The sequence below is a fragment of the Hypomesus nipponensis genome, chromosome 23 (assembly GCF_054491055.1).
Source record: "Hypomesus nipponensis isolate SF chromosome 23, ASM5449105v1, whole genome shotgun sequence".
NCBI lineage: Eukaryota > Metazoa > Chordata > Actinopteri > Osmeriformes > Osmeridae > Hypomesus > Hypomesus nipponensis.
In genome coordinates this window covers 22385001-22412194 of record NC_140383.1, presented here as the reverse complement: position 1 = coordinate 22412194, position 27194 = coordinate 22385001, and the positions used below count along the sequence as shown (strand labels likewise).

Sequence of the window (27194 nt, the reverse complement as noted above, 5' to 3'; positions counted from 1 at the left end):
AGATAAAAAGCTGATGCCCTTGCAAGTGTCTTTGACTAAAAGCCCAAGTACCAACCAGCCTATGAAAGTTGCAGTTGGATGATGTCCTCACTTTCACCCAGCTGTCTGCTTGGCGCCAACATATTTGACCGTGAGGTAGACCGTTGAGGAATAAATTCCCCAAACCCTGAATCGGCATCCAACTGTTAGGAGCTAAATCATTTGCGCCTCAAACCTGTGTGTTTTGCATAAGTGGGTTTTTTTCTCCATATTCTAAAATAAACGTTTGTTTTCATGGTGAGAGTGTTGTGCCACCTGATGTTCTTAAATGACACCCTTCTTGACTGTGTGTGTGTGTGTTTTTCTAATGTTATGCTGCCTCATCACACTGCAACTGGAAAGACAGGCAGCCTGCAGCTGGTGAAGGACAAGGCAGAGGTGTTTCCAAAATAGGCTTTTATCTCACTGAAGGAACATTCAATTATTTACACTAAAGAGACACGCTGAATATTTTTTGGCAACACAGAAGATGCCTCATGTTAAAATAGCAGAGAAATGCCATCCGCACCACATTGCATCCTGCATTGATGAACCGCACACGAGTGTCTGCCTTGGGTGACCTTGAGTGCCAGCCCAAGGTCGTAGCAGGACGAGGGGGAGGGGAGGAAAGTGGGTCGTCCTTTGTAGTGTTGTCGGGGGCAACGGAATGGAAGACTGGCTCCTCAGGGATGGAGACGAAGATCTAGAATCACAGAGGCTTGATCTGCTGTCAGTTCAGAGTGTCTGGGGGGGGGGTGATTTAAATTCTATCTTCTGCTTTGAGGAGTTCATTCCTCAATGAAATATATCAACACATACTCACACTCTCTCACCCCCCCCCCCCCCCCCACACACACACACACCCTCCTGTTTCTCTGTAGTGAGACTGCACTGGTTAACATTTTATCTAATTCACACGTGCAGATATCGCTAATTGTTCACTCAGAGTCTCTTTTAAATAGACTCCTTTTCTCACATCTCCCTCCAGCCCCTCTCCCAGCCTGAGCTATTCACAGTTTATGTTTTAACTGCGAGCAAGTCGTGTGAACAGGGTTCACAGTCTCCTCAATAATATACCATGGAACCGAAAGAGAGACTGGGAGAGAGAGAGACTGGGGAGAGAGACATAGAGAGAGACTGGAGGAGAGAAAGAGAGAGAGACATAGAGAGACCGGGGGAGGCCCAGGGTATCAGTCAGGAATGTGTCACCTCCACAGCAGTAGATAATTTTAGCTTCAGGGATAATTCCTGCTGTTCCTCTCACTTCCAGTCTAATTGTCCTGCCTGATTGTTCGGATGAGATAGCAGCCTGTGTCTCTCCTGGCCTGGTGGGGAGGGGGGGGGCGGTGGATGGGGTGTATGGAATGGGGGGATGGGGGTGGAATATTACATTAGAACCTCACAGATGTTTGACACACTGCGTTCTCCTGAGAGGTCGTCACGGAGACGACGGCTCTGCTTGGGGTGGAGTGTGAGCATCTCATTAAGCTGGTGTCTCCGCCCCCCCGCCCCCTGGAGCAGGGAGGGAGGAGAGGTAATGAGACCATACATCACCTTGCCCATGTTCCTGTGGTCCATTAGGAGGATCTGCATTACCTTCTAGGCGTGGAAAGGATGGATAGAGACTGTCTCTGCTGCTTGGGATGGTGTGTGTGTGTGTGTGAGGGGGGGGGGGGGGTGCTACTGGGCTACTGCACTGCCTCATGGGCACACTGGATGGGGAATTTAGCCACCTATTGCTACTAACGTTGTCTGGGTAAAAATTACACAATTACATTTTAATAGAGAGGGTGTATGTGTGTGCCAGCCAATGTGTGTGTGTGTGTGTGTGTGTGTTAGTGCAGTCAATCAACCTCCAGGGGTCATTTAGGCTTTGGGGGAGGAACTGGTAGTGTGGGTGCTGTTCCTGCAGCCTGTGTTTAACTTCTAAAATAGAGGTTTATATGGTGACCAGCAACATAGCATATAATTAGCTCCCCTTCTGTAGCAGTAAAATGTTAATCTTAGCACATCCACACTTTTAACACATTTGAACGTTGGCCATTTGAAGCAATGGGTGACCCTCTGGGAACGAATCACTGCCAGTCAATACAATATTTACAAGTGGGCTACAGCCTTCAATGTGAACGGGTTTAAGAAACGTAGTTCTTAGCTTCTTATTGAGGCTCTTTCCGTACCTATACGTCCATTAGTGGATGTGGGACATATGCAAGGCGCACGCTCAGGTAGCGCTGCCCTCGAGGCCGCGGGATGAGCATGCGTGGATGCTATCTGGGATAGTCAGAGCGAGCGGCTTACCGCTGTCAAACCGTCCGAGCGCGAGAGAGCGAGAGAGAGCACTTGGTGCAACCGGCGACGAGAGAAACGAGAGACCGTTACTTTCTGACACCAAAGGCTGACTACAGGTATGTCCACAACCGTTTTTCCCTTCCCGCACAAAAGAGAGTGAACTATTGTATGAAGTGGAGGATATCCAAACCATTTTAAACGGGACAACTTGCTGTTGTGCACTAGTAGCCTATACTCTTTATCAGAGTTCTGTCAATATGACAGACAAGGCGTGTGTCAGACCCTGGCGTTGGCTTTCTCGGCACTCCACTCCCAAATGATTTCGTTTCTAGTCATGACTACTTTTCACAGAGAATGTGAGTTGTTCACAATGACCACACGCATTTCGTAAACCAAGAGTGGATTTTTTTTTAGCAGGGGGATGGGTTTGAGTAAGCTATACGCTTGACAGTTCGGTTCAAGTCAAAGTCGACGCTCCACCAGCTTTGCCCCTGAGCGTCGTGAGTGTTTCTGGTCAAATTGTAAACACCGCAAATGAACTTTCATGGATGTTTGTTTGTTTGTTTGTTTGTTTACCTGAGAACTAGAGTTAGTTAATTATGAGTCATTCATCACCCGACTCTTATAATTAAGGGATCTACGGATCCGACAGTAAGCTGTAAATAAATCTACCGACTTGGCTACTGCACGAGTTTGTTAATTTGTTTACAATTAAGATAGTTTAATGCTGTCGTGTTTAGTTTGACAGCATTTTGTAAAATAAAGGATTCGATGAGCTTGTAAGCTGCTGCTAAGGAATACGTCACGTTGTGTCCAAAGAGTGCTGTTTTAAAGCCGCGGGAATACACAGGATGCATTTATGTCAACTGATAATCCTTCACAAATCCTTAATGCGAACTGGTACCGACTACGCATCTTGTCCTGTGTTTATGTTTTCTCTAGAAAACGACCTCGAGCTTGCTTACTTGTGAAAGTGGATGTCTAATTAATAAATTAAGCCACCATCATGTATATTTAGGGTCTTGATGGTTGTCAAAGAACATAGTTGACTCGGTTGTCTGGAGTGGGAGGACGGCTCCACCACAGACCAACATGTCTTTCTCAGAGGCAAAATGCGCTTTCATTTGTATAAGTAGGTATCTAACAAATGCAATAAAACATTAATTTGTGCGTGTCAGAGCTGGTGGTGTTGGATGCCTGTGTGTGAAAAGCAAACCTCTGCAGTCAGAGAGCAGCTGAAGTGTACACACTTCACTCACACACACACACACACACACACACACACACACACACACACACACACACACACACACACACACACACACACACACACACACACACACACAGAGAACAGTCTCCAGTCACACATCTCGTGTTATTAAACGACAGGAGTTCATTTCAGCTCAGATCCACTAGAGGACCTCCTGTGCTCAACCTTGCATGATGACCTCATCATTCTTGGTTCCACAGAAAGTCCAGGGTTCTGGACAACACTGAAGGCTATTGTCGAGAAGAGGGAAGATCTAATGCAGTATCCCCAGTCATGTGTTGAGTAGAGTGGCTCAGTCTATAGGTCCTTGAATCCAGGTGTAGAAAGCTAGGTGACCATCGGAGAGGGGTTTGTGTGTGCAAGTCTATTATGAAGAGAGAGCTCTCTCTGTTCCCTCAGGTATTTATTTAGGGACGGATATTTGATTTGTGGTATTTTGATACTTGAGGCATATGGCCCCCCTTGTGTATTTTATCTCTGTGTGTGTTTGGTGTGTGTGTTTGATGTGTTGGGTGTGTGTGCTTGGTGTGATGGAGAGCCAGGCTGCCCACCGGTCAGGCAGCTTGAGAACCAGCATGTCTACTATCTGGTTACGTCATGGCAGATTAACTGGGAGTCCTGTGGAGAGCGTCACACTAAGGTCTAATCAGAGGTGGTCCAGGACAAGAGAGACCGCTCTAGTGTGTCTAATAAGAACTGTGTGTGTGGGCCGTTGTGATAAAAAGACCCCCTGATACAACACACAAGTGGATGTAGAAGCTGTGGGATTGACTGTTGGTAAAACGATGGCGGATTGCGACGGTGTTCGGTGCGGTGGGAAGACGTGAGTTTACAGTGCTCCAGGCAGCGTGTGTGTGTGTGTGTGTGTGAAGCTGCTGGTGAGTAGAGGTGCTCTCGTGTCAGATGTGGGCGTGCGCTTGGCAGGTAGCTGTGAAGGTGTGGAGGCGATGAGCCAGAGGGATGCTGCTGATGTTAGTCAGACTGGCACCTCTCTCCGAAAGAAGGCGCTCAATAGATCCATCTCACCGCTTCTCCCTTAGGCCTCCGAAAGGGGTTCAGAGGGTTCACCTCCAGGGACGAACGGTGAACCCTCTTTCGAACCCTCTTGCCTGAGAGAGCATGATCAGGTGTTGACTGCTGTGTTCAGAGGTTACTACGAGGAACCACTCAGTCTAGAAGATTCCTCGGAAGGTGCAACTGACTGCTACCTCGGATGGTCAGCTGATGGCACTTTTTTTTTTCTTTTCCCCAAGAGGCGGGGACGAACACCCAGGGGGTCTCTCCTGGAGCGCTGCATGCAGCACAGCCAGGTGCCCCTGTGGAGATACAGCCTTCCATCCACCACCAGAAGTTCTCTTTCTGGGGCAGGCCAGGTACAAAGGAGCTCTACTGTAACACACTGAGGGTACTTAGTCCCATTCTGTCTCTTATGATTAATGGCGTTCCACTGGCTGTGGGTCTGATGGCCATGCGTGCGTGCCTTTGTGTGAGAGACCCATGTGTGTGTGTGTAAGAGACGTGTGTGTGTGTGTGTGTGTGTAAGAGACGTGTGTCTGTGTAAGAGACCTGTGTGTGTGTGTGTGTGTACTGTATGTGATTTATGGGCTGCTGTAGCTATGATGATGTTTTAGCTGCACCTGCGGTTTTACTCAGCATCGGTGCATTGGAAGCTCAGTCATTTCCTATCATGTGATAAGGAAGTGGGGACAGTGGAAGTGATTGGCCGGTTCACAATAACAGTGTCAATCCCCAGGCTTGGTCTTAAAGATGTACAGTACACAGAGTGGGTGTGAACACGTATGTGGATCTGTCCTTGAGCTGTTAGAGGACAGTAGGATTCCCCTCTTCTCTTCTCCTCTCCTCTCCTCTCCTCCTCTCCTCTCCTCTCCTCTCCTCTCCTCTCCTCTCCTCTCCTCTCCTCTCCTCTCCTCTCCTCTCCTCTCCTCTCCTCTCCTCTCCTCTCCTCTCCTCTCCTCTCCTCTCCTCTCCTCTCCTCTCCTCTCCTCTCCTCTCCTCTCCTCTCTCCTCTCCTCTCCTCTCCTCTCCTCTCCTCTCCTCTCTTCCCCTCATCTCCTCCTCCTCTCCTCCTCTCCTCCTCTCCTCCTCTCCTCTCCTCTCCTCTCCTCTCCTCTCCTCTCCTCTCCTCTCCTCTCCTCTCCTCTCCTCTCCTCTCCTCTCCTCTCCTCTCCTCTCCTCCTCCTCTCCTCCTCTCCTCTCCTCTCCTCTGCTCTCCTCTCCTCTCTTTGTCCTGGTATCTTTGTCTCTGAGGAGTAGAAGACGTAAGGAGTTGGTCAGGAGAGGACGATGCTGAGAAGGTCAGAGACACTGCAGCTCCCAGGAAGGAGACGGAAGAGAGAAGAGGGGAGGAAAGGAGAGGAGAGGAGGAGAGGGTGGGAAAGGAGAAGAGAGGAGAGAGGAGAGGGTGGGAAAGGAGAGAGGAGAGGAGGAGAGGGTGGGAAAGGAGATGAGAGGAAGAGAGGGTGGGAAAGGAGAGGAGAGAGGAGAGGAGGAGAGGGTGGGAAAGGAGATGAGAGGAAGAGAGGGTGGGAAAGGAGAGGATAGGAGAGAGGAGGTGAGGAGGGGAGAGGAGGAGAGAAAAGGGTGGGAAAGGAGAGAGGAGAGGATTGGAGAGGTGAGGAGAGGGTGGGCGAGGAGAGAGGATTGGAGAGGTGAGGTGGGGAGAAGAGAGGGTGGGAAAGGGAGGGGAGAGGAGTGAAGAGGAGAGTGAGAATGGAGAAAAGAAGAGAGGGAAGAAGAGAGGAGAGGAGTGGCGTTGAGAGGGTGGGTGAGGAGAGGAGAGGCGTGGAGGAGGACTGTCGCCTGTAAGGCCGTGAATCACTCCCGTGACAGATGGAGCTTTAAGACACTCATCCTGCAATCTCTTCTTCAACCCACCCAGAACAGATCAGGCAAGGGAGCACTGGAGCCTGAAAGACGTCTTATTTACTTCCTGCGAACACCGTAGCCGTGGTCGGCATGGCGATTCGCTCTCTCCGTCACCCCGGCCGTGTGCGTTGACATCCGGCCACATCAGCATGCCCTTGTTGCTGTTTGTTTGTTTGTGCGGATGCTAATGTTGAACCCTGGCCCAGCCTCCCTGTCAGACGGTATGCTAATCTGAGCATACTGTCAGGGTCAGGGTCAGAGGTTGCACCTCACGCCTCGGAAACTCTAGAAAGTCTTCACCCACATAGCTCGGAGTCAGACTCTCTCTTTCCTTTTCCATCTCCATCTCCATCTCTTTATCTATCTCTATTTCTCTCGTTCTCTTTCTTTTTCTCTTTCTATATCTCTCTTCCATGACAGCTTACACACAGCATGTACTTATATTTCCAGTTGAGTTATCAAGCAGTATTCCGCCTAGAGAAAACCTCAGGAAGATTCTGACTGACTCATCAACAGAACCACCAAACAGTCTGCTGAGCATCAAACACCATTACCCTGCCAAAGACAAACACACACACACTCTCTCTCTCTCTCTCTCTCTCTCTCTCTCTCTCTCTCTCTCTCTCTCTCTCTCTCTCTCTCTCTCTCTCTCTCTCTCTCTCTCTCTCTCTCTCTCTCTCACTCTCTCTCTTCCTCTCTCTCTCTATCCCTTATCCCTCTCCCTCCCGTCTGTGTTGCCTGGCAGTGTGTTCCAGGAGCGTTCTCCCGCCTGGTGTCCGCTCGGTGTTGGGACAGACGCCCGGTGTGCTCGCTGGGTGTCGGTCGGCGGTTGGGTTTTGACAGGGCTCGTCTGGAGGTGTCCTGGTGTCAGATTCATCGTGTACCTGGAAGGCTGGGGAAGAAAAACTTCTCTCCCTCGCCCCCGCCTCGTCACCTGTCTGTATGGCATGATGCAATATCAGAACTGAGAGAGAGAAAGTAAAGTAAACCAGCAAAGTAAACCAGAGACAATGGCCCACATTAGCTCCACAACAGCTGAGGGGAACATAACAATAGCCCTAATCCTGCAAACAAGCACTGGCGCACACACACAGACACACACACACAGACACACACTCTCGATGTCAGAGGCCACACGCACCAGCCAGACCGGTGACACATGCCACGCAGAGAGAAACCGAGAGAGTGACTGTAGTCGCTGAGGATGTGTCACCCGACCAGAGCCTCTGCCGCGACTCTGGTGTGTGTCCCTGACTCTCGGTGCCTCCTAATCAAGGACAGCAGAGAGCCAGCGGAGCCTTTAGATAGATAAAGTAGAGTGGAGCTGGTCTCAGGGGGGGGGGGACGACCCTGTGTCCTACTTCCCTCAGCCCCTCCCTCACCTCCCCTCGGTGTGGCCATGGGTGTGATGTGTGCCGAGTTGGCGTGTGTGTGTGTTTTCAGTGTGTGTGTGTGTGTGTGTGTGTTTTTAGTGTGTGAGGTGTGAGTGTCTAAGCTAGCATTACAGAGATCATGGCAGTTCCATTAGCAGGAGTGAGCTGACTGCTGAATGTTTGATGACTCGGCAGGATCCAGAGGAATTGTTTGAACGAGTCTTGGTCCGTTTGAACGAGTCTCGGTCCGCCGCCCTTCTTCTTTCCTTCCCGCTTACTCTTCTCATCCTCCCTCTCTCCTTCTTCTCTACCCGTCTTCCTCCCGCTCAGTCTCTCCTTCTCCGCCTGTGCTTCGCCTCCTCTAACCTTCTCGCTCTTCTTCATCTAGTCTTCCCTGCCCTCTCAACATTGTGTCCTCTACGTTTTACACGTGTCCTACGCATGAAATTCCCTCTGACTTCCGACAGTCATTCTTGAGAACGGTTGGTCAGCCAGTGGCTAGGGCTAGTCTAAAGACTGATTGGTCAGTGATGTTGAAGTAGTGCCAGTCTAAAGACTGACTGAGGTCAGCAGTCTTTCAGACCTCTGGGATTATCTGTCCATGGAGGATGCATCTCAGTGGGATTAGGATGCAGCTAATCCTGTCCAGGTCCAAATTAGAGACAAAGGGCTGTGCAAGTAGGTTACCCAGCAGGCTTTGTCCTAGCTGTCAGACGATTGGTCCAGGCTGGATTACCAACTCTGAGATAATTATGAGCTCTAATCCCCCTCCATGAATGCGTAACAGCTGGACGAACAAACATGGCCCTTTTAAAGGGCTGTTATGATAGTGAAAATACCCCCGCCCCCCCCGCCCTGCTCTCTGATGTGGCGTGCTGCTAAATCGCATAGACCTGTAATCCAGTTGGTGTTTTTAAGTGGAAGTATGAAGCATATTACATTATGTCACACACATGATCAAATGGCTTACGTATGACCCTCCCCCCTTACGGGACCCTCCCCCGGGAGGCTGGGGACACTGGGAGGCTGGGGACACCGGGAGGCTGGGGACACTGAGGCTGGGAGGCTGGGGACACTGGGAGGCTGGGGACACTGAGAGGCTGGGGACACTGGGAGGCTGGGGACACTGGGAGGCTGGGGAGGCTGGGAGGCTGGGGAGGCTGGGAGGCTGGGTACACTGAGAGGCTGGGGACACTGGGAGGCTGGGGACACTGAGAGGCTGGGGACACTGGGAGGCTGGGGACACTGGGAGGCTGGGGACACCGGGAGGCTGGGGAGGCTGGGAGGCTAGGTACACTGAGAGGCTGGGGACACCGGGAGGCTGGGGACACTGGGAGGCTGGGGACACTGAGAGGCTGGGGAGGCTGGGGACACTGGGAGGCTGGGAGGGAGAGTGTGACACAGACTGAGACAAAGTGACAGAGAGAGAGAGAGTATGTGCACCGAGTGGGTGTGAGTGTATGTGTGTGTGCTTGTTAGTGTGAGTCAATGTCATCTGAAGCACCTGACTGTTCTGCTGCCCCTATAGAGCCTGGCTCCCTGGGAACCTCTTCTGTTGTGTGTGCGTGTGTGTGTGTGTGTGTGTGTGTATGTGTGTGTGTGTGTGTGTGTGTGTGTGTGTGCGTGTGTGTGTGCGCGCTGGCCCTCTGCAGTCCTACACCTGGCCTGTCAGTGGAAACAGGAAGCAGGCCAGGTCACACCTGAAGGTCATCTCACCCCTAGATGGGTTTAGCTGAGTGTGGCAGGGGTATTACCTATTATATGTATTATGGCGGTGGAACTAGAAATCAGGAGGTCTTGCCTGTATGTTGCTTTGGATAAAGGTGTCTGCTGAATGAACACATTATTATTATTATTATGTGTCAGCTGAATGAACACATTATTATTATGTGTCTGTTAAACAAACACATTATTATGATGATGATGATGATGATATCTGGGGCCTTTCACTGACTCCTCACTTCCTCACTCCCTCACTCACTCACTCCCTCACTCACTCACTCACTCACTCACTCACTCACTCACTCACTCACTCCCTCCCTCCCTCCCTCACTCACTCACTCACTCACTCACTCACTCACTCACTCACTCACTCACTCACTCCCTCACTCACTCACTCACTCACTCCCTCACTCACTCACTCCCTCACTCACTCACTCACTCACTCACTCACTCACTCACTCCCTCACTCACTCACTCACTCACTCCCTCACTCACTGAACCACGTCTGTCCCAGACTCTACAGGCCCGGGACAGAATCCCTGGAGGTGGTTAGTAATGAGGTCACGTTGTGTCCTTGTCAGAGGAGGGCACCTTATGTGTGTGTGTGTGTGTGACTAACCCGTTACCCCTGTGCCTTGCATGTCCTCACCAAACCATCTGTCCCCTCCAGGATCGCACAGTCATGTCTGTTCTCCTCCATGGACCGGGACAGGACTGTGTGTGGGCGTGTGTGTGGGCGTGTGTGTATGTATGTACGGGTGTTTCTGTATTTATTTATGTGTGTGTGTGTGTGTTCGTCGGTGTGTGTGTGTATGTGTGTGGGCTTGTATGTATGTGTGTGTCCGTACGTCTGTGGGTGTTGGTGGATGTGTGTGTGTGCATGTGTGTGTGTGTGTGTGTGCATGTGTGTGTGTGTGTGTGTGTGAGCCAGCTCAGATCTCCAGCTGACAGCCTATAGTTTAAATAGCTCCGTTGATAGCAGCTCGGTGGACGCCTGCCGGCGGCCAAGGTGACTAGGAGGCAGGGAAACAGAGCTCTCTGCAGTCATATATCATTACACTGGCAGGGTGGCACTGTGGCATGCTAGCACAAGGGCACGGGATCATGCTGTGGGTCGCAATGATAAAAACACTTAGCAGCTCAGCGCTAGCAGTTAGCACCGCGGTGGGAGTGTGTATAGGGTGTTAGCATTTAGCATCCCAGCGAGTGTGCATGTTTATATAGCCCGGACCGTTAGTGTGGCGGTAGGGGTCTTGGATGCCCTCTGATGATGACATAATGACACACCCACACACAGACACACACACACACACACACACACAGGGCAGAGTTGATATTGTAGCAATGGAGAGGAGACAGACCTGCCACTATCTGATGTGTTGATATTTAATCACAAATCATGAACAAACTCTGTAATCTAACTGTAGAACTACACACACGCATACTAGCTCTACTGTAGCCATGCTGTTATGACACACAGATGCTGGTCCACTTGCAAGAACACACACATGCACACACACCACATGAAGCTGTGAGTCACCCTGACCACACACACACACACACACTCTCTCTCTCTGTTTCTCACACACACAAAGAGACTCACTCACTTGTGTACAGGGTGGAGTGTGTGCTTGCGTCTGTGTGTGTATGTGTGAGTGTGTGTGTGTGTGTGTGTATGTGTGTGTCATGGTTTTCCAGGGAGTGTGCCCATAGTGAAGTCAGCCTCGCATGTTGTTGTTACTAGAAAACGGGCAAGGGTAACCATGGTAATCGCAGGAATCCCTGACTTAACTATATAGTTGACTTAAATATCAGTCACTTTCTCGGACAGCCTGTTCCTTAGACACACATCCTCCAGGCTTGTAGGCACAGCAGCTCTGTGTGTGTGTGGAGATGTGGACAGCTGCTGGGGCAGGAATCTCACCGTGCGACCGTCCCATGGGACCGCATTCTGCTGACTTAGAGTGAGATCGACGAGGGATGGACTTGTAAATCCCGTGTGTGTGAGAGTGGGCGTGGGTGGAACCAGTGTATGTGCGTGTCGAGTGTGCGTGTGCTCCGGGTGTGTTTCCTGTGTGTGTCGTGAGGGAGGCTTTGCGGTTGCTGTACAGTAAGCCGCTAAGACCCAGGGCGGGTCTCTCCTCCTCTGATCTCTCACAGAGGAGAGACCCGCCTCCAGCAGAGGTAGACTCTCTCTCCTCATCCTCCCTGGGGGAGTCTGGATAATGAGCGGGACTAACAGCTAGCTTTTGTTTATTTGTCCCTTCCTGGCTGGGATAAGGTCACAGCCTCACACACATACATAAACACAAACACACACACATGTTGTGTACAGCTATCCTTGTGGGGACTCACAAGAATAACATCAACCCAAAAACCTAACCCGAACCCTTAACCCTATCCTACCTCTAGCTCCCAACCCTAACAATAACACTATCCCTAACTCCTGACCCCCAACCCATAATCTAATTCAAACACCAATTCTAACATTATCCCTAAACCCCCTAAAAAACCCTTGAAATAGCACTTGACTTTATGGAGACACTTTATTGATCCCCACAACTTCCAGTGCTTCTATTTCTAGGCGGTTTACACACACACACACACACACACACACACACACACACAGATCAGAGATCCATCATCACAGACCAGTGCCCTTGCTGCCCATCAGACCTTGTCTTAAGAGGTGTTGTCGTGTCACTAACCTGCTGTGGCAACTTCCCGCCACAGCCCCAGAGACACAGCGCTCTGTGGGCCCACACCAGGCGCCTGACATCCTAATACAACACGTCTCCATGGAGACGGGCTTGGGAGGGGAGGGGCTGCTCTGGGGCGGAGGGGGGGGGGGGGGAGGGGGGCGCTGTGTTGGCTGAGGATCAGGTGTTAACATCACCTATGGAGAGCACAGCTGGAGCCCAGCTGGCGTGGATATATTTAGCCCAGCAGCCTCCTCCTGCCCACGGATCTGAAGAGGCTCTCACTCGCGTCAGGGTAGGATCGGGGCTCCGCCGATCCAGACGGCGTGATGGGCTTAGCCGGGGTTAAGTCCACCGTCCCGGAGTGACACAGGGATGAGGACTGGTGAGAAGGAGATAAACTAGGATCGGAATAACTGGGAAGGAGAGGAGGAGGGGGGTGGAGGGTGAAAACGAGTGGGAGAGGAGACAGTGGGGGGAGGGGGAGGGGGAGGGGGGGAGTGGGGGGGGAGATGGAACCTCAGACAAGGAGGGAGCGGAGCAGAGAAAGGGAAGGAGGGGACAGGGGACGAAGGCGGGAGCATTGGGAGGACAGGAGAGGAGGACACCTCCAGCCTGGGGCCTCAGTGTGCCGTGATCAAAGCCAGTCATGGATCATGTTCTGCTGAGGTGAACTGCTGCCCGGCCCTGCCTAGCCCCAGCAATCTGGCCCTCGCAGATCGAACAGGGCCACGGTCATTTTACACTCGCACACGAAGAGGATACACAACACTCAAGTGAAGAATTTCGACCCACTTCCCAGACTGCAGACCTCAGGGAAGCTTGTTGTTGTCTCCAGGGCAGCAGCCAGGGGAGGGGCCAGTAGGAACGCATGCCTACGTTTGATTTGACTTGATTTTTAACAGCAGGTCTGCTGTGCGTTTCGTCGAAATACAGCGTCAAGCTCTCGACCTGGGAGCCTCTTGTCTTCCTACTCTTGGTTCCAACTTCCGTGTCGTTGACGAAACCTCCCAGTTGTTTTGTTTATTAGCCTGTGAGTGTGTGCCAGTGGTCTGGAGTGCAGAGCTATAGGCCAGGCCTGTCACTATGTGTCACAGTGCTGTGTGTGGGAGGGCGGCAACACTCAGATGCACACTCGGATAACCTTCCTCCCTCGGAGGAGACGCCCGGGCACTGGGCCACATGTCACTGCCGATGACTGTCTGTGTGTGTGTGTGTTTGACCCAGGGTTATGAAATAGGATGCAGTCGTGCAGGCCTCTGTCCCCTGCACCGACTGACTGGGCTGTAGTTGCCGCTCAAGCCTGAAGGCCTGTTTGAGACAGGAAGAAAGGGGAGAAAAAGGAGGAGAGAGCGATGTCAGAAATAGTCAGTTTCCACCCCTGGATTGATAATCACAGAGCTTGAAAGATACTCTGCTAAAGTCTCATCCTGCATGTTCAGTCAGTGAACGGAGTTCTAGAACCCGTAAGGGGACTCGTCGAGCCGTCCTTCTAGAGTCCGCCACAACACGAGGAGCACTCCGGGAGAACAGTGGGAGGAAAACAGAAGAGGGGAATGCGGGGTTCAGCACGCGCACAGGGACATCCGTCCTGCAGCAGTCAGCCAGGTGACCCAACACTGCGGCAGTCAGTCTCTCTCCCCGGCCTCCTTCCCTCCCCCGCCTCCTTCCCTCCCCGGCCTCCCTCCCTCCCCTAACTAGGCCAAACACTCGGCTCCTCCTCCGCCAGGAGAGCAGAGCCGAGGAGGGAACACTCCTGGGCCCGAAACCACGTCCGATAAAACGCGCGAGAACTTCTCTGTTCCGCAGTGGCCTGTTTTCCACGAGTATCCACCCTTTGGGCGGTGGGGCTGGGGGTTAAGGTCGAAGACAGAGCCCTGCCAAAGATTGAAATAGGACCCCATGCCCCTTGTGCTTGGCTCTCACGAGTCGAGGCGTTTCCTGCTGTGGGGACGGGGATTAAGACCCGCTGTCCAGTCCAGCTGGAGAGTCGAGCCGCCCCGCAGAAAACACAAGGGTGGTCTCCTGTCTCCTGTCTCATTCTGCTCTCACAAAGCTTATGTACTGGGAGGAGAATCATCCAGATGATGACAGCGTTCAGGGTGCCTACTGGACTGGTCCGGTTGATATGGAGCGCTGAGGCAGGGGGAGGGGGGCAGCTGTTCTGTGAGAGAACATGAAAGGGGTCGGGAGTGCGTACCGATGCAGAGGAAAGGGGGGGGGAGGGAGGGCAAAGAGGGAGAGGTAGGGGGGCTACTGAATAGCGGGATGAGCGATGAATGGTTGCTACGGGTAAGGGTAATAGTTGTCTAAAGTGGCGCTAAGCTGACAGTGATTGTCGGAGAATGGCGAGGATTTGGTCATGGAAAGTTACACTTGAGGAAGCGTGACAGTTGCAAAGCCTAGCTGTGTGTTGCTCAGGTAAGGGTAAGAGTTGTATTTAGGCTTATAAAGGTTTGCTCAAGTAAGGATTTTTGTACTATGAGAAGTCTGGCATCATGCAAAAGGTTGCTAAGAATGAGTGACAGTTGACTACTATAAAATGTAACTGTATTATGGTGTGCAACAGAACTGGCCAGAGATGTGGAAAGGTTAGGCAAGAGTGATAAATATTTCTTGGTAGCTTTTCAGAAAATAGTTAATATTTTCTATATTTGTAAATGGATATTAGTAGGAATTCATCTTCTTAGAATGGTAAGGTAATGACGGTTTCTGTAAAGGTTAACTAAAGACTGTGATCATTGACCAAAGGTTGCTGAAGGGGGATGGTCCTTGTGGAGGCTTGCTGAATTTGACTGTTAGTTTGGAGGTATTATGAAGATGACTGAGTTAGTTTGGAGGTATTATGAAGATGACTGAGTTAGTTTGGAAGTATTATGAAGATGACTGAGTTAGTTTGGAGGTATTATGAAGATGACTGAGTTAGTTTGGCGGTATTATGAAGATGACTGAGTTAGTTTGGATGTATTATGAAGATGACAGAGTTAGTTTGGCGGTATTTTGAAGATGACTGAGTTAGTTTGGAGGTATTATGAAGATGACAGAGTTAGTTTGGAGGTATTATGAAGATGACTGAGTTAGTTTGGAGGTATTATGAAGATGACTGAGTTAGTTTGGATATATTATGAAGATGACAGAGTTAGTTTGGCGGTATTATGAAGATGACAGAGTTAGTTTGGAGGCATTATGAAGATGACTGAGTTAGTTTGGAGGTATTATGAAGATGACTGAGTTAGTTTGGAGGTATTATGAAGATGACTGAGTTAGTTTGGATGTATTATGAAGATGACAGAGTTAGTTTGGCGGTATTTTGAAGATGACTGAGTTAGTTTGGAGGTATTATGAAGATGACAGAGTTAGTTTGGAGGTATTATGAAGATGACTGAGTTAGTTTGGAGGTATTATGAAGATGACTGAGTTAGTTTGGATATATTATGAAGATGACAGAGTTAGTTTGGCGGTATTATGAAGATGACAGAGTTAGTTTGGAGGTATTATGAAGATGACTGAGTTAGTTTGGAGGCATTATTGTGAAGGCAGGAAGCAGAAGGGAAGTTACACGAAGGAGATGTCCTGGGATTAGAGACTGCTTTCCCTCTCAGATTACTGAATCTCGCTGTGGCATCCTGGATTACTGACCACACACACACATGCACACACACAAAACACACATACACACGCACACACACACACACACACACACTGCGATAAGGTTAGCTAGGGTCAATCAAAAGCTGCCTCCTTTTCATGGAAGCCAGGTATCGTATGCTAGCGAAGCTCCGGTTACCGTGGCAGCCAGCCAGAAGCAGGAGGGATGTACAGATTTGCAGGCTCCGCAGGTTTTACTGTGGATGCAGTATTAATGTGCAGGGACGGGATAGTTGTTTTTAGGAGTTATAGTTGCACTTTATTCCGAGTGTGCATATAGAATTCCCTTAAGCCTATGCAGCGTGTGAACGTGTGTTTGTGTGCATGTTTGTAGGTGTGTAGTTCCCAGGTCTATAGAGCAGATGTGTGTGTGAGAGTGTGTGTGAGTGTGTGTAATGAGATGCTTGTGTGTGTGTGTATCGTTCCCAGGTCTGTACAGCAGATGTGTGTGTGTGCGTGCGTGCGTGCACGTGAGTGTGTTTCAATTAAATGAAATTTTCTCAAGAGCAATTCCTGAGGGGGACACCAAAATGACTGCTGTAACACACAGCCTACATAGTAATATGTTAAATGTATATTAGTAATATGATTGAAGTGTCCTTGTGTTTACAGTGATGTATTGGGGGGGGGGCAAATCCTATTTTTCACAGGATGGGGGGGGCCGTGGCCCCCCTGTCCCCCCCGGGATTTCCGCCTCTGGTGTGTGAGTGTGTGAGTGTGTGAGTGTGTGAGTGTGTGTGTATCCAGCAGATGTATTTCATCTCTTCAGCCTCGGTCAGCGCTGTTCTGTCTGTAGTTGCTGCTCGTTAATCACCATGACAACTTCACTCGTACACAGGAATTGAACTCACTCTGTTGAAATAGTTGCTTCTCAGTGCTGATGTAGTAAGAAGATTTAAGCTGTTGGTTGCTGAATGTGCGTGTGTGTGTGTAGATGTGCGTGTGTGTACGTGTGTGTGCGTGTTGCGTAACAGAACAGCCATGGTCAGGGGCATGTTAGCTGGGCCCTCTAGCAGGGTAGCAGATGGGCATAGGGTACTATCAGAAGCTCTTTATAGTTTTTATACCCTCTCTCTCTCTCTCTCTCTCTCTCTCTCTCTCTCTCTCTCTCTCTCTCTCCTTTTTTACTTTTAGATCTGTGTATTTTGCCTGAGGTCCTGCATCAATGTGATTAAGTAGGTGTTCTAAAATCCAGGCTGGTGTAGCTGGGGGGTACCTGGCAGTTTTGACTGCCCAATAAAGTATTTAAAACTAAAAGTCTCTCTCTCTTTTGCTCTCCTTTCCTCGCCTCACCTTTCTCTCTGTCCCTCCTCTCTCTCTCTCTCTCTCTCTCTCTCTCTCTCTCTCTCTTTCTCTCTCTCTCTGCCTCTTTCCCACTCTCACTCTCTGCCCTTAAGCAACATTGCACAGATGATATAGAAGCAAAGTAATGGTTATTTGATTATTTTACTTATGTTTATCTAATGTCTTTGTTGTTTCTAAAATGTATGTCAAGATGGATTACTGGTCTACTCTACAACAAATCTACCTATGGATACAAAACACATTTACCTGAACCTGCACCTCCTCTCCTCTCTCCTCCTCTCCTCCTCTCCTCTCCTCCTCTCCTCTCTTCTCCTTTCCTCTCCTCCTCTCCTCCTCTTTTCTCTTCTCCTCCTCTCCTCCTCTCCTCTCCTCCTCTCCTCTCCTCTCTTCTTCTTTCCTCTCCTCCTCTCCTCTCCTCTCCTCCTCTCCTCTCCTCTCTTCTCCTTTCCTCTCCTCCTCTCCTCTCTCCTCTCCATCCCCTCCATCTAACCCCAACACATCTCTTCCGACTCCGCAGGCATGAAGACCCCGTTAAGCCCCTCCCACTTCATTGAGAACGGGCGGATGGCGTTTCCCTTCGGGGCGCGTCTGGAGCTTCTGGAGCTGCCCCCCAGCGAGGGCCCCGCCCCCCAGCTGCAGCTGCAGCAGGAGAACAGGAAGCTGGGCTACTCGCTGTGCGGCGTGTGCAACCTGCAGCTCAGCTCTCCGGCCCAGGCCCAGGTCCACTACAACGGGCGCTCCCACCTCCGCCGCCTCCGGCAGCTCAGCCACGGAGACTCCTCCCCCGCCACCGCCGCCGCCTCGGCCACGCCCACCGGAGCCCCTGCCCCGCACCTGGGCCTAGGCCACGCCCCTGCCCCGCACACGGGCCTAGGCCACGCCCCTGAACACACCGGCTGCAGTCTGACCTGCAGCGTCAGTACAGGTAAGACTGCCGGAGGAGGAGGAAGGTCATGATGATGGTGAGGAGAAGAGGAGGAGTTTGGTCATCATGGTGATGATGATGAGGATGATGATGATGAGGATGATGAGGATTATGATGATGAGGATGATGATGATGAAGTTGATGATGATGAGGATGATGGTGGTGATGATGATGATGAGGATGATGATGATGATGAGGATTATGATGATGAGGATGAGGATGATGATGGTGATGATGAGGATGAGGATGATGGTGGGGATGATGATGATGAGGATGATGATGGTGATGATGAGGATGAGGATGATGGTGGTGATGATGATGATGAGGATGAGGATGAGGATGGTGATGGTGGTGATGATGATGATGAGGATGAGGATGAGGATGGTGATGGTGGTGATGATGATGATGAGGATGACGATGAGAGTGCTCCGCTCTGATTCTTTCTCTGCTATCGCTGCACCTTGTCCTTTCCCCTCTCTTCTAGAATTCCTCTCTTCTCTCTTTTTGTCTCTCCTCTCCTTCTCTCCTCTTGGCTATTCTCTCGCTTGCTTTAACAAACAGTGCTGTCTACTCATGATTAGGTATTCATCTGAAAACTGGACAGTTTAACCTCTCTGGCTCTGCAACGGAATAATACAGTTTCACCGGGACAGTAATGTATGTATGTGTGTGTGTGTGGATGTTTGTGTGCGTGCGTGTTCATGTGTGTGTGTTGATGTTTGTGTGCGTGCGTGTTCATGTGTGTGTGTTCATGATGGCGTAGAGGTCATTTTCATGCTACTTAAACACAAGCTGAACTCTGTGTTGATTTAGCAGACGTTTGCCAGTGCAGATGTTGTCTTGTTTTTCCATGTGTGTGTCCTCGCGTGTGCCTGATGTGCGCATGTGCGTGTTTGTGTGTGTCAGAGTGTGTGTGCGCGTGTGTGTGGTGCATGTGTGTGGTGTGTGTGTGTGTGTGTGTGTGAGAGAGAGCAGTATAAACAGCCAGTGGCAGAGCAGGAACATGATTTCATGTGAGTGAGTGTGCTCCGCAGGTCAGAAGTGCCTTGGTCTGTGTTGGAGCCGGGGTGGCTCCTGGGTAAAGCCACGATGCATTCACTGTCCTCACGTCTCTCAACGGGGCTGCTAAGAGCCTCTGTTCTGTCCCCTGTCATGCCCCGCAGTCAGAGCGCTAGAGCTCTCCACCAGGCTGAATGCCATATGGCGCCATTTTCCCTCATTTGTCATAAAGACAAGCCAGCCTACCACTCTGCTGCTCAGTAAACACACGCACACACACTCAGTCTCGTTACTGTACATTGAGAGAGGTATGTTGAGGTGAACATTGTGGATTAAGCCAGTGGTAGTTAGTAGGATGAGGTTGGATGAGCAGAACCCAGCTAGTGGTAGTCAGTAGGATGAGGTTGGATGAGTAATGTAACAGGGGCCGTTACAGTGATAAGCATGACAGAGAGATAGCACCAGAAACAGCTGTGTGGGTCAGTTTGCAGTGTGGTTGTGTAACGGTCAACAGTGTGTGTGTGTGTTGTACAGTTTTATAACTGGATATGAACAGATGTGTTTGTGTCAGTGGGACACAGGCCCACTGAGAGAGGAGCTGGCTTTGTCTGTGTGTGTGTGTGTGTCTGTGTGTGTGTGCACCAGAGTGGAGGAGCTTATATGTAGTGCTCCATTAGTGACTAGAGGGAGGGGGGGGCGAGAGACCATCCCAGCTTTACCAGCCGAAGAAGGCTTGGAGGGTGTGTGTGTGTGTTTAAGGGGGGGGGGGGCAATGCTGTCATGTCCCTCTCTCACACCCTACACACACCAACCCCCCAAGCCCTCATCCAGTCCCTTCTCTTCAAAGAGGAGCTCTGCCCCTCCTCCACACACTCTCTCTCCTGGTTCTGGAGCTCTGCCCCTCCTCCACACACTCTCTCCTGGTTCTGCAGCTCTGCCCCTCCTCCACACTCTCTCTCCTGGTTCTGGAGCTCTGCCCCTCCTCCACACACTCTCTCTCCTGGTTCTGGAGCTCTGCCCCTCCTCCACACACTCTCTGCTGGCAGGCTCCAGGCCAGCTTCCCTCCCTGGTCCCTGTGTGGCCATTACAGGGTGTCCAGCCTGGGGCCCTGGAGGAGACGGCCTTTCATGCTACACCAGCCATGGAACAACACTCTCTCCCCCCACACTGGGCACAGAGGAGGCGGAGTGGCTGTGCGTGGGTCTGTGTGTCTGCATGTGTGTTTGTTTATGGAGTGGAGAGGTACTACAGAGGTCAGAGGGTGCTTGATAGCGATGGTCAGATTGCAGGCAGATTTCAGCCTACGCACCTTACACACAGGATGCTCTACACGCAACATGCAACACAACCTACACACATTTACATTTAGTCATTTAGCAGACGCTCTTATCCAGAGCGACTTACAGTAAGTACAGGGACATTCTCTCCGAGGCAAGTAGGGTGAAGTGTCTTGCCCAAGGACACAACGTCATGTGCACTGTCCGGGAATCGAACTGGCCACATTCAGATGACTAGCCCGATCCTCTACCCGCTCAGCCACCTGACTCCCTACACACAACACACCCTACACACCCTAGACACCTTCAACACAGCACATGCTACGCACCTTACACTTTACACACTGTCTGCAGACAGCAGACTTGTACAGACCACAGATTCTACAGGAACTGTTCACACGAGCAAGCCTGTTGACGCTGCAGACTACTGTTGATATGTGGAGTTGTCTGGATTGTACAAGTTGCATCTCCTTACAGGTTCATTAAATATTCACTCATTCATTTTAAATCCCAGTGTTTGATTAGTGTGTCTCTCAAAGCTTGCCAGTTATGTGATTGTCCGGCTGTGAGTTCCAGCCCAGTTCACACATACATATTTAATTGCCGTGGGTGTCTGTTGCAGTAAAACTTTAACGAGCGTTGGTATTATAGTGTGTAGTGCGATCTGGACATATGTAATTACAGCTGCACTATAAACAAGTCTGAGTGTATGTGAGTGTGTGTGTGTGTGTGTGTTTGAGTGTGTGTGTGTGTTTGAGTGTTTGAGAGTGTGTGTGCCTGTGTCTTTGTGTTAGAGGGACATTACTGTAAGTGGGCCATCCCTCCCTGATGGACCTCCCAGTTGAGGTTTATTTGCTCACCACTACAGTCTGATGCTCAGAGATACAGCACCACTACAGTCTGATGCTCAGAGATACAGCACCACTACAGTCTGATGCTCAGAGATACAGCACCACTACAGTCTGATGCTCAGAGATACAGCACCACTACAGTCTGATGCTCAGAGATACAGCACCACTACAGTCTGATGCTCAGAGATACAGCACCACTACAGTCTGATGCTCAGAGATACAGCACCAGGAGATGGGAGGGGAAGGGAGGGGTTAGGGAGGAGGAGGAGAGGAGACGGGTTAGGGGAGAAGGAGAGGAGCGGAGCAGAGAGGTGAGGACAGGAGGAGAGGAAAGATGACAAAACACCCCTCCCTCCCTCCCTCCCTCCCTCCCTCCCTCCCTCCCTCCCTCCCTCCCTCCCTCCCTCCCTCCCTCCCTCCCTCCCTCCCTCCCTCCCTCCCTCCCTCCCTCCCTCCCTCCCTCCCTCCCTCCCTCCCCCCTCCCTCCCTCCCTCCCTCCCTCAGATATACAGACATGTTCAACACCCAGCAACTAAATGTGACTTACAGTAATTTACAATCGCTATGACAATTTCAATTCAATACTTTTAACAAGTTTCCTAAACTCTAGACGCAGTTGGCACAACATCCATCCATGTTGGCTATACAATTAACACATTTCTTGTTGCTTTGACACAAAATGCATGAAGTAAACACAAATGTAAAATGCTTGAGCTCCTTTTACACACAAGCTCAACCAAGACCAAAACAATAGATTTTTACTGCCCAATTTACTGATCTTTTCACACTGTATGTCAGAACAGATAACATCATGTTTAAAACCTAACGTATTGTCTAAAGTCAAAGTGAACAGCTGTTCATATTGTGAATTGAAACACAAATATATCCCCTGTATTTCATCCCATTGCTACTGAGAAACAGCTGGTTGAAGTTATGCAAATACTGTAAATCACAGCTGATTCCCAACTAGGAAACACTCAGGTGTTGAAGTGGTATATAAAGAGGACCTCTTTGGGTTGGTCTAGTGTGGAATAAGAACAATATAGAGCATCACGAAGAAAGTAAGAATAATGCCTGCATGAGGGAGAGGAAGACAAGTACCAGGCCAAGGGAGAGGAGTGGGACAAGGGGGGGAGAGGGAGAGGACTTAGAATGTGTGGTGGCGCTCAGAGAAGGGCCACATCTACTGTAAATGGTAGCTAAATTATATATTTCTGTTATCTTGCAGTGATGTCCTGTTGCAAATGAAGCCTTTACTGCAGCAATTCTCTGTCTTCTTTTTTTAATAAACCGTACATTCTATAAAGCTACTCTGAGATGAGTCAGTCATGTTTTGTACTGAATTTCTACAGCAAAAGAAACAAAATGCATGCCTTTACTCAACCAACAAAACAAAAATGTAGACAAGTGTCAAAAGAAACAAGTGTCAAATTCCCTAACCGCTCAGCCATCTGATCCATATACTGTGAAACCTGACACATAAAAGAATGCAGTTTCTATAATTCCATCTGATGTTAGTGTTTTTTAAATGACATTGTGTTATTATTGACTAAATGTTCCTGTTGAAAGAGAACGTGTGTCAGTGTTTTGATAGACATGGAGTATTGTTTACTGCATTTTTGTGTTTTGAAAATGAGTGTTGGAGTTTAGTTTACAATGTGTGATTTTGAGCATGAAATGAACCGTTTTGCCAATCATGTGTTGTAGGTGTGTTGGTGCGTTAAGAGTTTAGGAAAATTGTTAAAAGGATTGAAAAAATGGTCATAGCGAATGCAAAAAAACTGTAATATGTCCTGTATTATTCAGACCGGTGGTTCAGCCCTGCGCTCTAGGCCAGAGTTGGCACCGTCCACTAGATGGCAGCAGATCGCTCCCTTAATCCCAGGTCTCTCACCCAGCCTGGTATCCAGTGTCATGTCGGTTCACAGTAGGTCAGCACTAGCATAAATAAGCAGTTGCTTTGACAATTGTCATGACTGCCGGAGTTACTATGATTTGGTTGTGCTGGTTGCCTGCGTCAGGCTGTCTGCCAAGGATGTCTGTGTGTCACTCTGGAGAGGGCAATGTTTTGTCAGGCGCGCGTGTGAAGACTTCATTGGATGCGAACACCTGGTGGATTTAGTCCTGCTGTGCACACAATTCACTGTCTTAACCTTTGAAGCAGCAGTTAGTCTGCCAGTCAGTCAGTCAGTCTGAAGTATATGATTGATGATTCCCCAGCCTGTCTTGCGTATGACGAACATGGTTTATTGCGACAGACACAAACAGGCACACACAAATTTACATTCTGTTTTTTTTTTTTGGGGGGGGGGGGCTGGAAATAATTCTATTCTATTTACCATTACCTTGCAGACACAAGCTCCTGCTTGAGTAATACAAATTATGCAAATTAAGATATGCCATTTTCCGTTTGAAAGCCAGTCTATGTGGACGATTGGGTATTCAAACACCATCCGACAGTGTGACGAACAGAATTATGTGTGTGTGTGTGCGTGTGTGTAGAGCAACAGTTTTGTGTGTGTGTGTGTGGGACAAGTCTGCTTCGTGTGGCTATGTGATGTGTGTTTGCATATGTGTGTGTGTGTGTGTAAATTAAGGAACAGTGTGGTGTGTGTTTGTGTGTGTGTGTGTGTGTGTGTAAATGAAGGAACAGTGTGGTGTGTGTGTGTGTGTGTGTGTGTGTGTAAATGAAGGAACTGTGTGTGTGTGTGTGTGTGTGTGCCGTAGTCATCTTGTGGACTTTCATCAGCAATAGTCTCATGCAGCAGACAGGTTGGAGGGGCCCGTTGCTCGTCACCAGAGCAACAGAGCCAGACTCTAGATGAGACTAGACAGAGCCAGACTCTCGATGAGATTAGACAGCCTGGTCCAGCTGTTCATCCAGGGCCAGGGCCAGGGCCAGGCTGGTAGTTACCGCTGGGCATAGCCCCCCCTCCGTACCCCTCTTTGGAGCCATCCTTAGATCACCCTGGAGACAAGGTTGCACCCCACCAGGCAGAACAGGGTCTGGGTTTAGATCCGATAGCATCCGTCAATCGTTCTAACAATCTAGACGACACGCTGTGATGGGAAGGGATGGGAAGGGTTTTCCAGAGGGCTTCTCACCATGGAAGACCCAAGAATGGCGAGTCTTGTTTTGCCCAAGTCACTGTTGTGTGTCCAGTAGGCCTGTTTGGGTCAATTCACTTTCTTGATCCCGAAGGAAATCCAGTTGTTCAGGTTGCCTAACTGTGTGCCCGGCTGCACAATAAGTAAAAAATATACGTAACACACAGATGAATGCACACCAGGGCTGTTCTAGTTACCGTGGTGCGTCAAGGTTTCTGGGAATGACGCCAAGATGACGTATTGGGATTCAACCCACCTGACTTTGAGCTGTTCTGTTTGATGTTGAACTTTGCAACATTTTGTTTTTTTCTCCAGAGAAAAGTACATGTTTTGTACGTGTTTATGTGTTGCGTGTGTGTAGGTGTCTTTCTGTGTGTATGAGTGTGTGTGTGTGTGTGTGTGCTCATTAGAGCTCAGGCCCTCAGTATACTTGTTTGATGCTCAGATTCACACTTTCCTTCACAGCTACAAAGCTGCACTTTGTATATTTTATTTAATATACAGTATACTTGGACTGTTATTATTACTGGAATATCAGTCCACAGGTTCGAAGACATATGTAAATGAGAGAAAGGAGAGAGAGAGAGGAGTGATGAAATAGGCTGAGAGCAAGGACAGAGGTGGAATCAGGACAGGGTGAGACAGAAGGTTGCAATCAAGAAAGAGGAGAAGCGAGAAGGGGAAAGAATTCAGCATTTCAACACTAGCTGATGTTTTAACACCTTGGCCATGACAAGGTTTTCTCATTAAGCTGCTTACTCTTGGCTGTGACTTTGGTGGAGGAGGAGGGTTGGCACACACACACACACACACACACACACACTTCCTTAGTGCTGGATGGCTGGTATCCACACTTGTGATTAGTTGACTTTACCCCGGGCCAACACACACGCAGAACTCTGCTCTGCACACAGAGTTAGTTTGAGTAGCGTGGACTCTTGGACTGTAACAGGTTGGTGCTTGTTAACCTGGAGGTGGCTTCTTAGGTGTGTGTGATTCTATCTCTTCAGTACAGGCAGACAACAGTATAACATAACTGAGTGATAAGCAGCACTTGTTTCCTTATCTCTGGAAGGCAAACAGGCATGTTAAATACTTCAATCCTCTGTCTTGATTTGTGTCTTTGTTTTTTTACATCTGACTTTAATATCAGTCTTTTCTGATTCTAGTTCTGATAGGCTTGTCGTTTTTCACCCCGCAATCCTGATTGGTTCTCACTTTTTGAACCTAATTTTGTAATTCCAGCTCCGCAATCCAAAAGGCTGGCTGCTTGGATACCGCCCTGGCTGTAGCGATTGTTCCTGCATGGGTGTGACCAGACCCCTGCTGTACTGATTGATTAATGTTTCTGAGACGTCTGTTTTAATGTGGGCTATTTAGGATACTTATAAAGCCAGGATGTCTGTCAGCAGCCACTATTTATGTCCCAGTGAAGTCTCCCAGTGTCACCGCGCTGGGGGAGCAGGTGGCAGCGTTCTCCCTGACTGATTGTCACATGGAGCTCTGATACCCTGCCTTGACATTTCACACACAGGCCACACAAGGCTATAACCCTAACGATTCAGTTACAGCAGAACTGGCAAGGTTAGCCTGCTAGCGTTCAGCCAGGCTAACTCCAGGCACCGTTGTTAAGTTTCGTGGACACACGATGGGCTAGGCTAACAGTGGCTAATGTTCAGCTAGGCTAGCTTTGGATAATATTCTGTTACGTTGACAAGGGACATGCTTGGCTAGCGAGGGCTATTTGGTTACAATGACATGCTGGCGGCTAGGCTAGTATTCAGCTAGGCTAGCGGGGGCTAGTGTTCAGTTACATTCTCAACTGTAAATATGCTGTTCGGACAGCTGATGGTTGATCCCAGAGATCTGTCTCACTCTCACTAAGACAGGAGGACACGCACGCTCACACAAGCCTGTGTGTCGGTGGGCCTGTGGTGGGCGCGGGTCGGTGGTTCTGTGGATGTCAGAGGTTGTGCGTGTCAGTTTCAGCACGCAGGTTGCTCCCTCATGAGCCCCTGGTGTGCCAGACAGCTGATATTGGCTCCAGGCTACAAAGTGACAGCTTGGTGCCTTCAATTCTCTCGCCAACAAACAATGCTTTAGCTGCTTTGTTTGACAGAGACAGGGAGAGAGAAAGGATGGTAGAAAGAGGGAGAGAGACAGAGAGAGAAAAGGTGAGAGAGCAGGAAAGAGAGAGAGAGAAAAAGACAAAGACAGAAAGAGAGAGAGAGAGACAGAGACAGAGACACAGAGAGAGAGACAGAGAGAGAGAGAGAGAGAGAGAGACAGAGAGAGAGAGAGAGAGAGACAGAGACACAGAGAGAGACACAGGGAGAGACACAGAGAGAGAGAGAGACAGAGACACAGAGACAGAGACACAGAGAGAGACAAAGAGAGAGACACAGAGAGAGAGAGACAGAGAGAGAGACAGAGACAGAGACACAGAGAGAGACACAGAGAGAGACACAGAGAGAGAGACAGAGAGAGAGAGAGACAGAGAGAGAGAGACAGAGACACAGAGGGAGACACAGAGAGAGACACAGAGAGAGACATAGAGAGAGAGAGAGAGAGAGAGAGAGAGAGAGAGAGAGAGAGAGAGAGAGAGAGAGAGAGAGAGAGACAGAAACAAAGACACAGAGAGAGACACAGAGAGAGACACAGAGAGAGAGAGAGACAGAGAGAGAGAGAGAGAGAGAGAGAGAGAGAGACATAGACAGAGACACAGAGAGAGACACAGAGAGAGAGAGAGAGACAGAGAGAGAGAGAGAGAGAGAGAGAGAGAGAGAGAGAGAGAGAGAGAGAGAGAGAGGTAAATGAGCTGTC

At 49.7% G+C, this 27194-nt stretch overlaps 1 protein-coding gene across 1 annotated transcript in view; it reads left to right on the top strand.

Annotated features, from left to right (window-relative positions):
* The first annotated feature begins 2328 nt into the window (after positions 1 to 2328).
* Positions 2329 to 27194, top strand: part of znf385b (zinc finger protein 385B) — a 55822-nt gene continuing 30956 nt past the window's right edge. The window contains exons 1-2 of the mRNA XM_084689523.1: positions 2329 to 2423; positions 17728 to 18135. Of these exons, the coding sequence (XP_084545649.1) occupies positions 17730 to 18135 (406 nt within the window). The 5' untranslated portion in view covers positions 2329 to 2423; positions 17728 to 17729. The remainder of the gene's footprint in view (positions 2424 to 17727; positions 18136 to 27194) is intronic.